The following is a 12,168-nucleotide window of genomic DNA, read 5'->3' on the forward strand; positions in this document are numbered from 1 at the left end:
GTGACAAATGATAGATGGATTCTAACAGATGAGTGATAATGAGAATATAGAAAAATATAGAATATACATGGTAGGTAGGAATTCTTTCAGCTCTTCTGTAAGTTCTGTTTGGCTAGGATAGTAAAGCACTTGAGGCTTAATATGGAAGCAGAGTATTTGGCTTTACTATCCTAGCCAAACAGAACAGAGGGAGAAATAAACTAGCTGGGTATTCAGGACAAAGCAAAATGAAGCATGAGTATCTGTTCCCAGTATGCTTAAGAACCTGGTTACCGTTACTGGGTTCTTCCCAGTCTTTTAGGGATGCAATCTTTGACTATTTCCAGTGTTCACTGTTCAGACTGCCAGTAGAACTGCTGTGCTGTTCTACTCAGGTACCATTTTAAACTCCTCTAACATGAAGATTCTGAGGATAGTGAGATGCCTCCAAAGCAAAGTGATACAGACTTTCTTCAGCCAAAAATGAGTCATCAGGCAGAAAAATCTCTCAATCAGCTAAATCCAAAGGCTATGACATCAAGGCTTTCTCTTGGTAATCATGATGATGGATGATGGTGTTAAATGTGGGCTGGTTTTGTTTTCTTTCCGAATGGATCTCAGCAGGAAAACTGAGTGACAGACTAACCATGCTTAGTTTCAAAGTAAATGCAGCCCTGATTTTAGGTTCATTGATTAACAACTGAAATAGGTGAGTTCCCTGAGGTTGAGACACGTATTTCCAAACCTTTTAAAACATTTCCCTAGCAAACAAGAGGGGCAGAGAAGACAAATCCAAGATACAAATCTCTAAAGTGAGTTATAAAGGACCAATAAATTATTCTTCCATGGGGACCCCATGAGAAACTGTGCATATGGTTGTATGCAAGACTCTTAGGATACCTCAGAAAACTTAGCAAAGTGCTGGGTGTTCACTGCACTAAGCTTTCAATAAATACTTATCAACTGATTGCAGAAGAGGTTTACAGTAACTAGTCCCCGAACATTAGTTAAATTTAAGGTTCTTTTTTTTTTTTTGAGACGGAGTCTCGCTCTGTCGCCCAGGCTGGAGTGCAGTGGCCGGATCTCAGCTCACTGCAAGCTCCGCCTCCCGGGTTTACACCATTCTCCTGCCTCAGCCTCCTGAGTAGCTGAGACTACAGGCGCCCGCCACCTCGCCCGGCTAGTTTTTTGTATTTTCTAGTAGAGACGGGGTTTCACCGGGTTAGCCAGGATGGTCTCGATCTCCTGACCTTGTGATCCGCCCGCCTCAGCCTCCCAAAGTGCTGGGATTACAGGCTTGAGCCACTGCGCCCGGCCAAATTTAAGGTTCTTAAAGAATGTAATATCCCATGTCAAGCCAGGTAGGTTTTGTCTATGAAAACCTTCAGGCATTCATACTTCTGTCCATGCCTCTTCAACAGGTAGAATGGTAATGGGGACAAAGGCCAGAAACTTTTCTGGCAAGTGCAAAGGGGGCCTCTTTTAATGAAATCCTCCCTGCAAAATTCTAGGCTGCCTCTTAAGAAAGTTCTGATAAAAATGTTAGGTATCTTGATGTCATTAAGTCCCTAAGTATTAAAACAGCTAATTTTGCTGCCATTTACGGGTGGTAGTATTTATTTTACTTCTTCACTGCTCCACCGTAATGGATTAAGTCCTACAAGAATATTTATACTAGGGCCATTTAAACTCTAGATTCTTGTTTCCAAGAACAGTTCGAGGCTTCCCCAAATTAACACGGAGACTAAAAATAAAGTTGCAGGCACAAGGCCAGGATTAAAAACTGAAAGTGTCATGTGGGCTACCAAACCGAGAATCCTTACTACTGAGAGCAGGCATTGCTGTGTTGCCAGACCGTGAAGCCACCATGTTCTCAGAACAGAGGGCTGTGACCTTGCTGAAATGTGACACACGGCTTTCTGCTAGACAAAGCTGGCTGTCATGCAAAGCAGCGACTCTCATTCTGCAAGCAGGCTGAGACAGCCTCTCCAGAAAGAGGATGTGTCTGCATCCCGGCTTGGCAAATGAGAGAGGAGCTCACCAGCCAAAAGGAGAAGGGAGGCAAAGGGAAGGCTCGAGGGAGGACAAGACGAATGTAGATATAGGGCAGATCCCCAGGAGCCACCAGGAAGGAGGCAAGGGCAAGGAACCTCACACCAGGGAAGAACCGTCCGCCTACATCAGTCCCCACCAAGCCACACCTCACCCCCACTCAACAAGGAGGTCAAGCTCACTGGAGTTCTACTGCGGAGTGGGGGTGACCGGAATCTTGAACGTCTGAAGCCCCACAGTACCTGCCCTGCTCATGGCCGGCCTGGCCCCCTTCAGTGCACACAATCTTTTCCCTCCAAAAGGGACATATTGCTGGGATGAGGGAAGGCTCTCGGTTTTGAGGAGCTGTCTTCTGTGCTTATCGCGCAGGACTGAATGCACGGCCTTCAGGAAATCCTTTCGGCTCTCTGGGGAGCTAGGAAAAGATTTACAGATGTTAGAGAAGCAGGGCTTAACACATGGGGAACGTCTAAGGTTAGCAGGTGCAACCAAACAAATATCCCTTAGGGCCAAAGGCTAAAGACTGAGGCCTTGACTCCAATTTCTATGCTGAGTGGTGATTTCACAGCCAGGGAGAAAGAGCACATAACTCTTTTCCCTTCATGCTTTGTGATCCATCTCCTGCCGTTGATGTGGGGCAGAGCAGCCCATTAACGAACAGATCTATGGACAGTGGGAGTTTGTACCACGAAGCTGCCAAATTCTGCTCCTGGCACTTAAGGCAGAGCTTTTCATTGTAAAATGCTTTTGAGGGCAAATGAACCACAAGATTCTTGGGGCTCTGCAGAGCACCCAAAGGCTGATGTCTCAACGTTCCTAATGTTCTCTAGAGCTGAGCTCCCTCCTGGTAAATATCAACGATTCCCATGACACATTTCAACATGTATATATTAAGGCTGTAAAGAACGATCAAATCTTCCCAAGTCCCAATTCCCATGGTTAAAAAAAAAAAAGTGCTTCCTAGGTGAGAGTTATTTTTCTTGTTATATTCCCAATATTTTTACCCAGGTAAGTTTTATCTGGTATTCCTTATTAGCAATACACATGGCATCCGTGTAAGCGGGCTTACTAAGCCCCATGGACCTTACCAACAAAATCAAAAACAGATGAGCCAAAATAGACAGTAAAGGTGGTGCTCAAACCCCATGGGGTTATACGAACAACATTTCACTTGTAATCCCGACAGCTTCCAGGGGATCTGCCCTTTGTTGACCTCTGTCACCCAACACAGAGAGAGCTGATGTAGCAACACAAAACATGGGTTTTGAAGTTAAACCCACCATTCATTTTCTTTTTGTTTCTTTTTTTGAGACAGAGTCTTTCTCTGTCGCCCAGGCTGGAGCGCAGTGGTATGATCTTGGCTCACTGCAACCTCTACCTCCCAGGTTCAAGTGATTCTCCTGCTCCAGCCTCCCAAGCAGCTGGGATTACAGGCGCCTGCCACCACGCCTGGCTAATTTTTGTATTTTTAGTGGAGACAGGGTTTCGCCATGTTGGCCAGGCTGGCTTCAAACTCCTGACCTCAAGTGATCTGTCTGCCTTGCTGGGATTACAGGTGTGAGGCACCATGCCCGGCACCAGCGTTCATTTTCTATAAGGCCTTAGGCAAAGTACCATCTCTAAGCCTTGCTTCCCCATTTGTAAACTGGAGTAAGAATAGTACTAGGCTGGTGCAAAAAATAATTGCAGTGTTTTCCATTAAAATTAATGGCACTTTTAATTACTTTTAATGGTAAAAACTGCAGTTTCTTTTTGTACCAACCTAACACCTTGGTCTGACTAAACGAAATAATGAATGTAAGGTGTTTAGCAAAGTTCATGCTTGGTAAAGGTACTTTTTTACCATACTAACATTATAAAATATTGCTACTAATCATACAATATTGATTCTATTGTCTTTTGTAGATAATCCATAGTATATTAGTACTCACTGTGTGAGGTACTGGGTAATTTACTGAGTAAATCACTGAGTGTCTATGATTAAATTAAAGCATGATTCAATATGGGCACATTTAAAGCCAAATATATTAAATGCCATCTGTTGGGGTCATCCATCTTATATATATATATATATTTTTTTTTTTTGAGACGGAGTCTCACTCTGTCCACCAGGCTGGAGTGCAATGGCGCGATCTCGGCTCACTGCAAGCTCCGCCTCCTGGGTTCATGCCATTCTCCTGCCTCAGCCTCCCTAGTAGCTGGGACTACAGGCGCTCGCCACCGCGCCCGGCTAATTTTTTGTATTTTTAGTAGAGATGGGGTTTCACCGTGGTCTTGATCTCCTGACCTTGTGATCCGCCCGCCTCGGCCTCCCAAAGTGCTGGGATTACAGGCGTGAGCCACCGCGCCCGGCCCATCTTATATTTTTAGAAAAATAAAAGAATAGGTTGCATATGGGAGAAGACCTCAAATTCTCATGGGGGAGGGAGAGAAGAGAAGGAAGGAAAGAAAGAGGGTGGCAGGTAGAAGAAAAACAACAAGAAATAAGTAGAAGCCCACGTGAGCCCAGCTTCCCCTCAAGAAGTGCAGGTGATCAACACAGGGTGACCTCCCTGTGTGCTCCAAATGATCAGGAATCCCGATAACACCTTCACACGCTGTCACCTCCTCCCAGCTGACTCTCCGTTTACTGCATCTCAGCGATGTTACAGTACAAGCAATGTACCAAACACCAGAATAGAACATAAGACACCAAATCATTCCAATCTGTAGAAATGTCATCGCGGCCTTGACTCCCAGGCCCAGGCTCACCTGCAGCACAAGTGGAAGGCCCTCTCCGGCCTCCCTTCAGACTCGGATTTGACATGGACAATTTCACACACAGCATTTGCGTCTGCGTCTAAAGAAATTAAAACAACAGTGAATCAGGGTATGTTTCTAATGGATTTATTTACATGTTTACAAAAGCATTTTCCAGCTGTGATAGAGAATTAATAATGCAGAAATGTACAAGATCAAAGATATTTTCCTACTATTCCACGATCTAAAGAGATGAAGCGACTGAAAGCTTAAGGGATGCTAAGAAGAGAACACTCGGAAAATTTCCAGTTGGTAAAATCTTCTAGATGGTCTAAAAGGCCAATCATACTGACTGAATTCACTTTTTTTTTTTTTTTTTTTTGAGATGGAGTCTTGCTCTGTCATCCAGGCTAGAGTGCAGTGGCATGATCTCAGCTCACTGTAACCTCTGCCTCCCGGGTTCAAATGAGCGATTCTCCTGCCTCAGCTTCCTGAGTAGCTGGTTGTGCACCACCATGCCTGGCTAATTTTTGTATTTTTGGTAGAGACAGGGTTTCACCATGTTGGTCAGGCTGGTCTCGAACTCCTGACCTCATGATCCACCCGCCTCGGCCTCCCAAAGTGCTGGGATTACAGGCGTGAGCCACCGCGCCCGGCCTGAACTCACTCTTTCAGCCATGCAGTCTGTTTAACTGAACTGTGCATTTCAAGTAAATGATTAGCTGTTTTGGCAACAGTTGGACTAAATGGAGCCAAAGCCTCCTATGCAGATTTCATCTGGCCAGTGACATGACAGGTAAGCCCTTGCTATCTGTTAAGGGAGTCTTCCCCCAGGTGGCTGGGCCTAAAGCCCTGGAGACCTAATGGGGTTTCTCGCCCCCAGCCCACCCCTGCAGCCTACTTTGAACACAGCAGAAATGGTATGCCAAGAAAGGAAGGACCAATTTTAAAATAATTTGGAAGCTCTGTAGTGCCTATAATGGCATAGTACTTTAGGTCACGAATAAACTGTTTGTGAAAGGAATATTCACTGCAGACATTCAGGCCATACACTGTGAAGTCTCACTTTTATCCAGTGGCTCAGAACCCTGGTCACAAACCCTCACTGTGGTTGCGTGATTTAACCCTAAACAGAATCTATCTGCAAAAAAATTTTACAAACTTTCCGAACTAAGATAAAAACCTAGAAATTCCACATTCTGATCCTCAAATCCACGAGAGTGGATTTCATAATGAAAAAACATCTTGACAAGTCTTTGTAACTCAAGGAAAATAAGCTTTTATCTTGATGGTTTTCAACTTGACTTGAATGAAAACTAGAGAGTGAGAATGGAACGTCGTATTACAAAGACGGCATTGTCTTCAAAATTTGAAGTCTTTATGTGTTTACTCCTCAATGCAGGCGAAATTCCTGGCTTAGAAGCTGTCAGTCTACAGAAATAAACTTTCCCATTTGTAAACCTGGCACGAGGAAACAAAGGAACTAGATAATTCACAACCTACGATTCTAAAGTAAGACTTTAGTATTTAACTGCTCAAACCTCAAAATGCTATTTGTAGCTGCCCTAGACTCACAACTTACAGGTGCCTGCAAATGCACGTGTAAATCAATTTTGCAAATCACATCGTAAGTAAAAGGGCATCCAGCAAATCACTGCTGGGAGATTAGAGAGAAATCTTCTAAAACAAATAATCATTCCAAATATATTTGCCCTACATGGTTTGTGCATTGGAGATTTCCTCCTGTAAGGCAGAAAAACTGTGAAGGGAGAAACACCTTTAATTTGGAAGAGTAACTCAAAGTGTGCACAATATGGCAAGAGGTTCTCCTCACGATGTTGGACTAGTGTGAGTTGGTTTTCTAAGGATCAGATCCACTTTTACCGCTTATGACAAGTGGAAACAAGGAGAGGCTACACAACAGAAACTGGATAGTAAGAATTTAATGTGCACCTTAGATGCCAAAAGCCTAACATAGAAATTCACTCGATCACACACCTGCCGGTCTCCACCGCCAGGGCTTTTCTTTACCAAAGCTGTACCTGCTGTCCAAGTGGGACAGAGAACAGGTGTGGCTAGAGTGTCCACTTGACTCCCCAGAGATGCTCTTTCCAGGGTGCGCCTGGGAGAGCCACACCAGCCCATCCCTCCTCTCGAGAACTTGGCCTCAAATTAGGCCCAGGATGGGGAGCTTCTGAGTTACAAAAATATCACTTTTCTTAGTACCCTGCTACTCATGTGTTTAAGGCATCGTCTAATTATATTATCAAGTATACTCACAGCTACCCAAAACTCATGTCACGGCTATGTGGATCACAGAAAAAGAATCAACATTTCAGGCTGGGCGTGGCAGCTCAGGTCTGCAATCCCAGCACTTCGGGAGGCAAAGGCGGGAGGCTTGCTTGAGCCCAGGAGTTCAAGACTAGCCTGGGCAAAATAGCAAAACCCCATTTCTACAGAATATTTTAAAAAGTGGCTGGGTGTGCTGGCACACGCCTGTAGTCCCAGGTACTTGGAAAGGATAGCTTGAGCCTAGAAATTTGAGGCCACAGTGAGCTACGACAGCACCACTACTCTCCAGCCTGGGCAACGGAATGAGATCCTGTCTCTAAAACAATTAAAATAAATTTAAAAAAGAATCAACATTCAAAAGCCATCACGCTAATACCAAAGATAAAGATTTGTAATACTTTAGGGAAAAAACATGTGTAGTCAATGCTTTTTAGTGCTTTGGGTGGTATTTTTGAAAGAAAGGCAAGGGAGTAGTTTACATGGGCTTTGTCTCCCAGTCTCAAGGACTGTTACAAGAAGCACAGGCTCACTGTACTCAGATGGCAGTCGCTATAGTATTAATGTACAGAATGGAATAACTAGAATGTCTTCCAGGAATTTTGAAGACATTACACATTCATTCACTCAGTTCATTCATTCACTTGGTTCATTCATTCATTCATTCAATATTTAATCAATGGCTGGGTAAATAAGACGCAATAAAGAGACCGAGAGACAAGAGAGTTAAGCACAGGAAGGAAAAAAAAAAAAAAAGACAGTAGAAGGGTTAGACCAAGAGTGTGGATTCAAACAAATAATTCCTACACACACCAGAGATAAGTGTGTGAAATACCCAGCACAGGTGAGAGTTTACCTGCACTCGTCAGAGCTCGAACCTGCAGCGCTTCCGTGGGGATCATGTGTCGAAATCTGCAGGGGTCCCAGTCCTCATAAATGGAAAGCCTGTGCGATCCCACCTGCAGGGGAGAAGGAATCAGCTGCGTAAGAAGAATCTAACCTGCCCCGGACCAGTTCCCTGCATTTGCTAAACCAGCGACAGACTCTCACGCAGTAACTCCAGGCATGCCCAAAGGATCTTCACCCCCACGAGCTCCTGTTCATCCAGCAGGGAGTGAGAGGCTGCGGGATAAATTTGTTGAGGGGAGGGTGGGCAAATAAGTTTGCTAAGCAAACGCAGTGAGGAGAGAGACACACAGGGAAGAGCAGAAAAGGGATCCCAAAACAAGAACAGGGGCAACAGAGAAGGGGAAAAGTAGCATTAGGAAGGTTCCGGGCCATGGCAGACCCAATCAGCAACTGGGTGCAATTGGTTCCAATTCACAAAAATGAGACCAATTCATTTTTGTGCTCTAAACATAAGCCTGCCTGAAAGGAGGGCAGGATGGGTGATCTCAAGCATTCTTAGCAACGCTTAAGAAATAAACAAGATCAGAAAAAGGCTCATAATGATAAAATGGTAGAATTATGCAGACATAACTGATAAGCAGATAGAGAAATAGTTTCAAACCATGGGGTGACAAAAGAAGTCTTACAAGTTTCTTCTTCTGTTTGGAACCATCTTTATACACAAGGACCACCGCAGTTTTGAAGACTGGAAAAAATAAAATAAAGATAGTTATGGCATGTCATGTGTAGGGTTTTCCTCTTGACATCATTAACTTGTGGTAATAAACACTACAGTTATGAAGAGGATGTCGAGATTCCAGTTAACTGACTCCCACCCACCTTCCATTCATTCATCACATCAGTGAAAATCAAAAGCCTATTGAGACACACAATTTTCCAGGTTCAAAATAAACACAGAAAGCCTACATAAATGGAAATAATCTATGTCCCAAAACACTTTTGGGTAAAATACATTAGGTATGCTATCATTTCAAGGTTAAAACTTCAGCTGATACATATTCAACAAAAATGTACTAATTCAGTTGATGGAGGAATAATATAAATGTCTTTCACAATAACAATGCAATTGCTGAAGATGATTTATACTTATGCAAATTAAGGTAAGAGTGCACACAGACAGTGATAATTTAGGAAATATAACTCATCGTTTCACCTAAAGAAACAAAAATGAGTTTATGAAATAGAATTCAACTGTACCTCTTCCAGAATGACTGAATCAGAGTAAGAGTAAGCTCTCTAGGAGTGGTAAACATATAGTAGTTTCATTCTTATACTCTTTCGGGGGTGGGGAGATACAACTGAGTTATGCATAATCTTCCAGAGAATTCGTTAAGCAATGCCAAGCACATTTAACATGCAGTGATTCTGATTCTTCCTAGAAGGGGAAGTCGAGTTGGTACCCAGAACAACTGGAAGGGTGACTGACTCCTGCCTGTCCTTCGTTCTCTGTGTCAGGGTCTCCGTGTCAAGCCATGGTCCACATGTTTGCGTTTCCCCAAAATTCATACCTTGAAACCAATCACCCTTGTGGTTTTAGGAGGTGGGCCTTTGAGAAGTGATCAGGCCATGAGGACTCTGTCCTCACAAATGGGATTAGTGTCCTTATAAAAGAGACTTGAGAGAGATGCCTTGACCCTTTTGCCATGTGAAACCACAGCTAGGAAGTATGAGAAAGCAGGATCTTGGACTTCCAGCCTCCACAACTGTGAGAAATATATCTCTGTTGTTTGGGAGCTGGTCAGTTTATGATATTTTGTTAGAGCACCCCAAATGGACTAAGATAGTCTCCATTATCCCTTCATACTCTGACCCCAAGGAATACCCCAGTCACACAGCAGCTGAAGGGGGCACAGCCTTGTATACCAGACACAGAATTACAAAGGGAACAAGCACTCAGAGAATTCTCAGCGATGGGCCACCAGGCTCACAGGTCCTTTGGAGGCCAACTGGAAGTATCTGGTTCAATTTCTGTCCTACGTAGGGCAGGTCAGTCTTGTCTCCTCTTTGTGTAAGGTCATGCAAATCTCCACTGCAGGGAAATAAGCCCTGAGATGCAAAGAAACTGACTCCAGCCACTAGGTCTAGGCTGCCCATAGCCCTTCACACCTCACAGCATCTGACCCCTCCAGGTTCCCAGAGCACAGACTGGCAGGTTCCCTCCAAAGGTTCACACTGACCTGAGGCGGCCACACCAGCCTCTTCACAGCAGCTGGGCACAAGCAACCTGAGAAGGCCCTTCATGCCCACTATGGAGCCTTCAGAAATCACAGAGGCTGGGACAGCTAGGTCCTCTTAGAAATGAAAGAGCTCTACCCTAATGCCTCTCATCTCAGAAGCGCCACCCTGCCACTGGGACCACAGCTCAATGGTATGACTGCCCCCATGTCCCTCAATCTTAACCATCGTGGATCACAGCAGGAGGGTCAGAGAGTGAGCTTCAGCCTAGCACCGGGACCTCCGCCTCTCCCTTAAACTTCCCCTAACCCTCAGAGCTAGTGTTACTCAAGTGACTCCACAGCGTTGCTCAATCCCTTCAGACATGGCCTTGATGATCTCCAAAACTCATGCTACCTTTGCCAGCCTAAAGCTTCCACTCTGCGCCAAAAAGGTGAATGTCAAATACCCTTCAAGGCAGAAGCCTATTTCTATTTGTGTTTGTTTTTGTTTAAGGCAACGATCACCAACATTTGGTACACACGAGCCATCCTGTGAGTGAAACATCAAGGTGCTTTGCTGGCAGCAAGTCGGCTTCGGTTTCAGCAGAAAGCTGCACTATTTCCTGAGGTTAGAGGTTTAAACCAAAACAAGATGACAACCACATTTTAACCCCAAATCTGCCAACTGAGGGGCACCATGATCCTTCCTTCACAGCAACTCTTCCTTATTTCAACTCCTTGCTCAGCCTCTCTGCTAGTTCTGCCTTGCTACTTGAAATCACACCCAAACCATCAAACTTGTCTTTTTTTTTTTTTTTGAGGCAGAGTCTCGCTCTGTCGCCCGGACTGGAGTGCAGTGGCCAGATCTCAGCTCACTGCAAGCTCCGCCTCCCGGGTTTACACCATTCTCCCGCCTCAGCCTCCCGAGTAGCTGGGACTACAGGCAGCCGCCACCTCGCCGGGCTAGTTTTTGTATTTTTAGTAGAGACGGGGTTTCACTGTGTTAGCCAGGATGGTCTCAATCTCCTGACCTCGTGATCCGCCCGTCTCAGCCTCCCAAAGCACTGGGATTACAGGCGTGAGCCACCGCGCCCGGCCCAAACTTGTCTCTTTAACGACTGGGAATCCACAGGAGCTCATCATGACTACAGCCTTTGTTCATAATCCCAGTTTTAATCCTTCGCCTTCTCTTTCCTCTTACTCTGGAGAGGATTCTGAGTCATGATGAACCTGTCTTGTATCTCAGAGCCTTCAGTTTTTCTCTTGTGAACCACAGCCCCTGCCGAGTTTGCTGACCATGTGACGCCCTGAAGCTGGAGTATGCAGTCTCCATTTACACCTGGGACAGGTGTTGTGGGCCCACCTTCCTGGAGGCAGCTCCCACACCGACCTCTCATAAACAGCCCAGGAGGCAGGGAACAGAGTCATGCAGAGTCCACTACCTGAGCCTGTGCAGAAAGTGGCACCTAAACCCCCAACCTCAAAACCAGCATTTTCCTGAATCACTTACACCATGCGTTGGCAAACAAGGGCCCTCAGGCCAGACCCAGGACTGCTGCCACCTGTGTGGTGCAACTGCTGAGCCAACCACGGATCCAGCCATCTCACTCATTGACATGTTATCTATGGCTGCTTCTGGCTCCAGTGGAAAAGCATGTGGCTTCCTGGCCCAAAGCCTAAAATGTACTATGTAGCCTTTAAAAGAAAAGAGGGCCAGGCACGGAGGCTCATGCCTGTAATCCCAACACTTTGGGAGGCCAAGGCAGGCAGATCACAAGGTCAAGAGATTGAGATCATGTTGACCAACATAGTGAAACTCCGTCTCTACTAAAAATACAAAAATTAGCTGGGCGCCATGGTGCACGCCTATAGTCCCAGCTACTGGGGAGGCTGAAACAGAAGAATTGCTTGAACCCGGGAGGCAGAGGTTGCAGAGAGCTAAGAATGCACCATTGCACTCCAGCCTGGAGACATAGCGAGACTCCGTACCACCCCCTCCTCTATAAAAAAAAAAAAAAAACAGAAAAGAGTTTGTCAACCCATT

The 12,168-nt window shown here is 45.2% G+C and overlaps 1 protein-coding gene across 4 annotated transcripts in view; it reads right to left on the bottom strand.

The window, feature by feature from the left end:
• TIAM1 (TIAM Rac1 associated GEF 1) overlaps positions 1–12,168 on the bottom strand; it is a 446,951-nt gene that overhangs the window by 4,088 nt on the left and 430,695 nt on the right. For all 4 annotated transcript variants that reach the window (XM_033232291.1, XM_033232293.1, XM_033232295.1 and 1 more), the window contains 4 exons: positions 8,595–8,653; positions 7,916–8,018; positions 4,783–4,870; positions 2,274–2,446 (listed from right to left, as the gene is read on the bottom strand). In XM_033232291.1, coding sequence (XP_033088182.1) covers positions 2,274–2,446; positions 4,783–4,870; positions 7,916–8,018; positions 8,595–8,653 — 423 coding nt within the window. The remainder of the gene's footprint in view (positions 1–2,273; positions 2,447–4,782; positions 4,871–7,915; positions 8,019–8,594; positions 8,654–12,168) is intronic.

Source organism: Trachypithecus francoisi, unplaced genomic scaffold (genome assembly GCF_009764315.1).
Source record: "Trachypithecus francoisi isolate TF-2019V2 unplaced genomic scaffold, Tfra_2.0 Lachesis_group14, whole genome shotgun sequence".
NCBI classification, from domain to species: Eukaryota; Metazoa; Chordata; class Mammalia; order Primates; family Cercopithecidae; genus Trachypithecus; species Trachypithecus francoisi.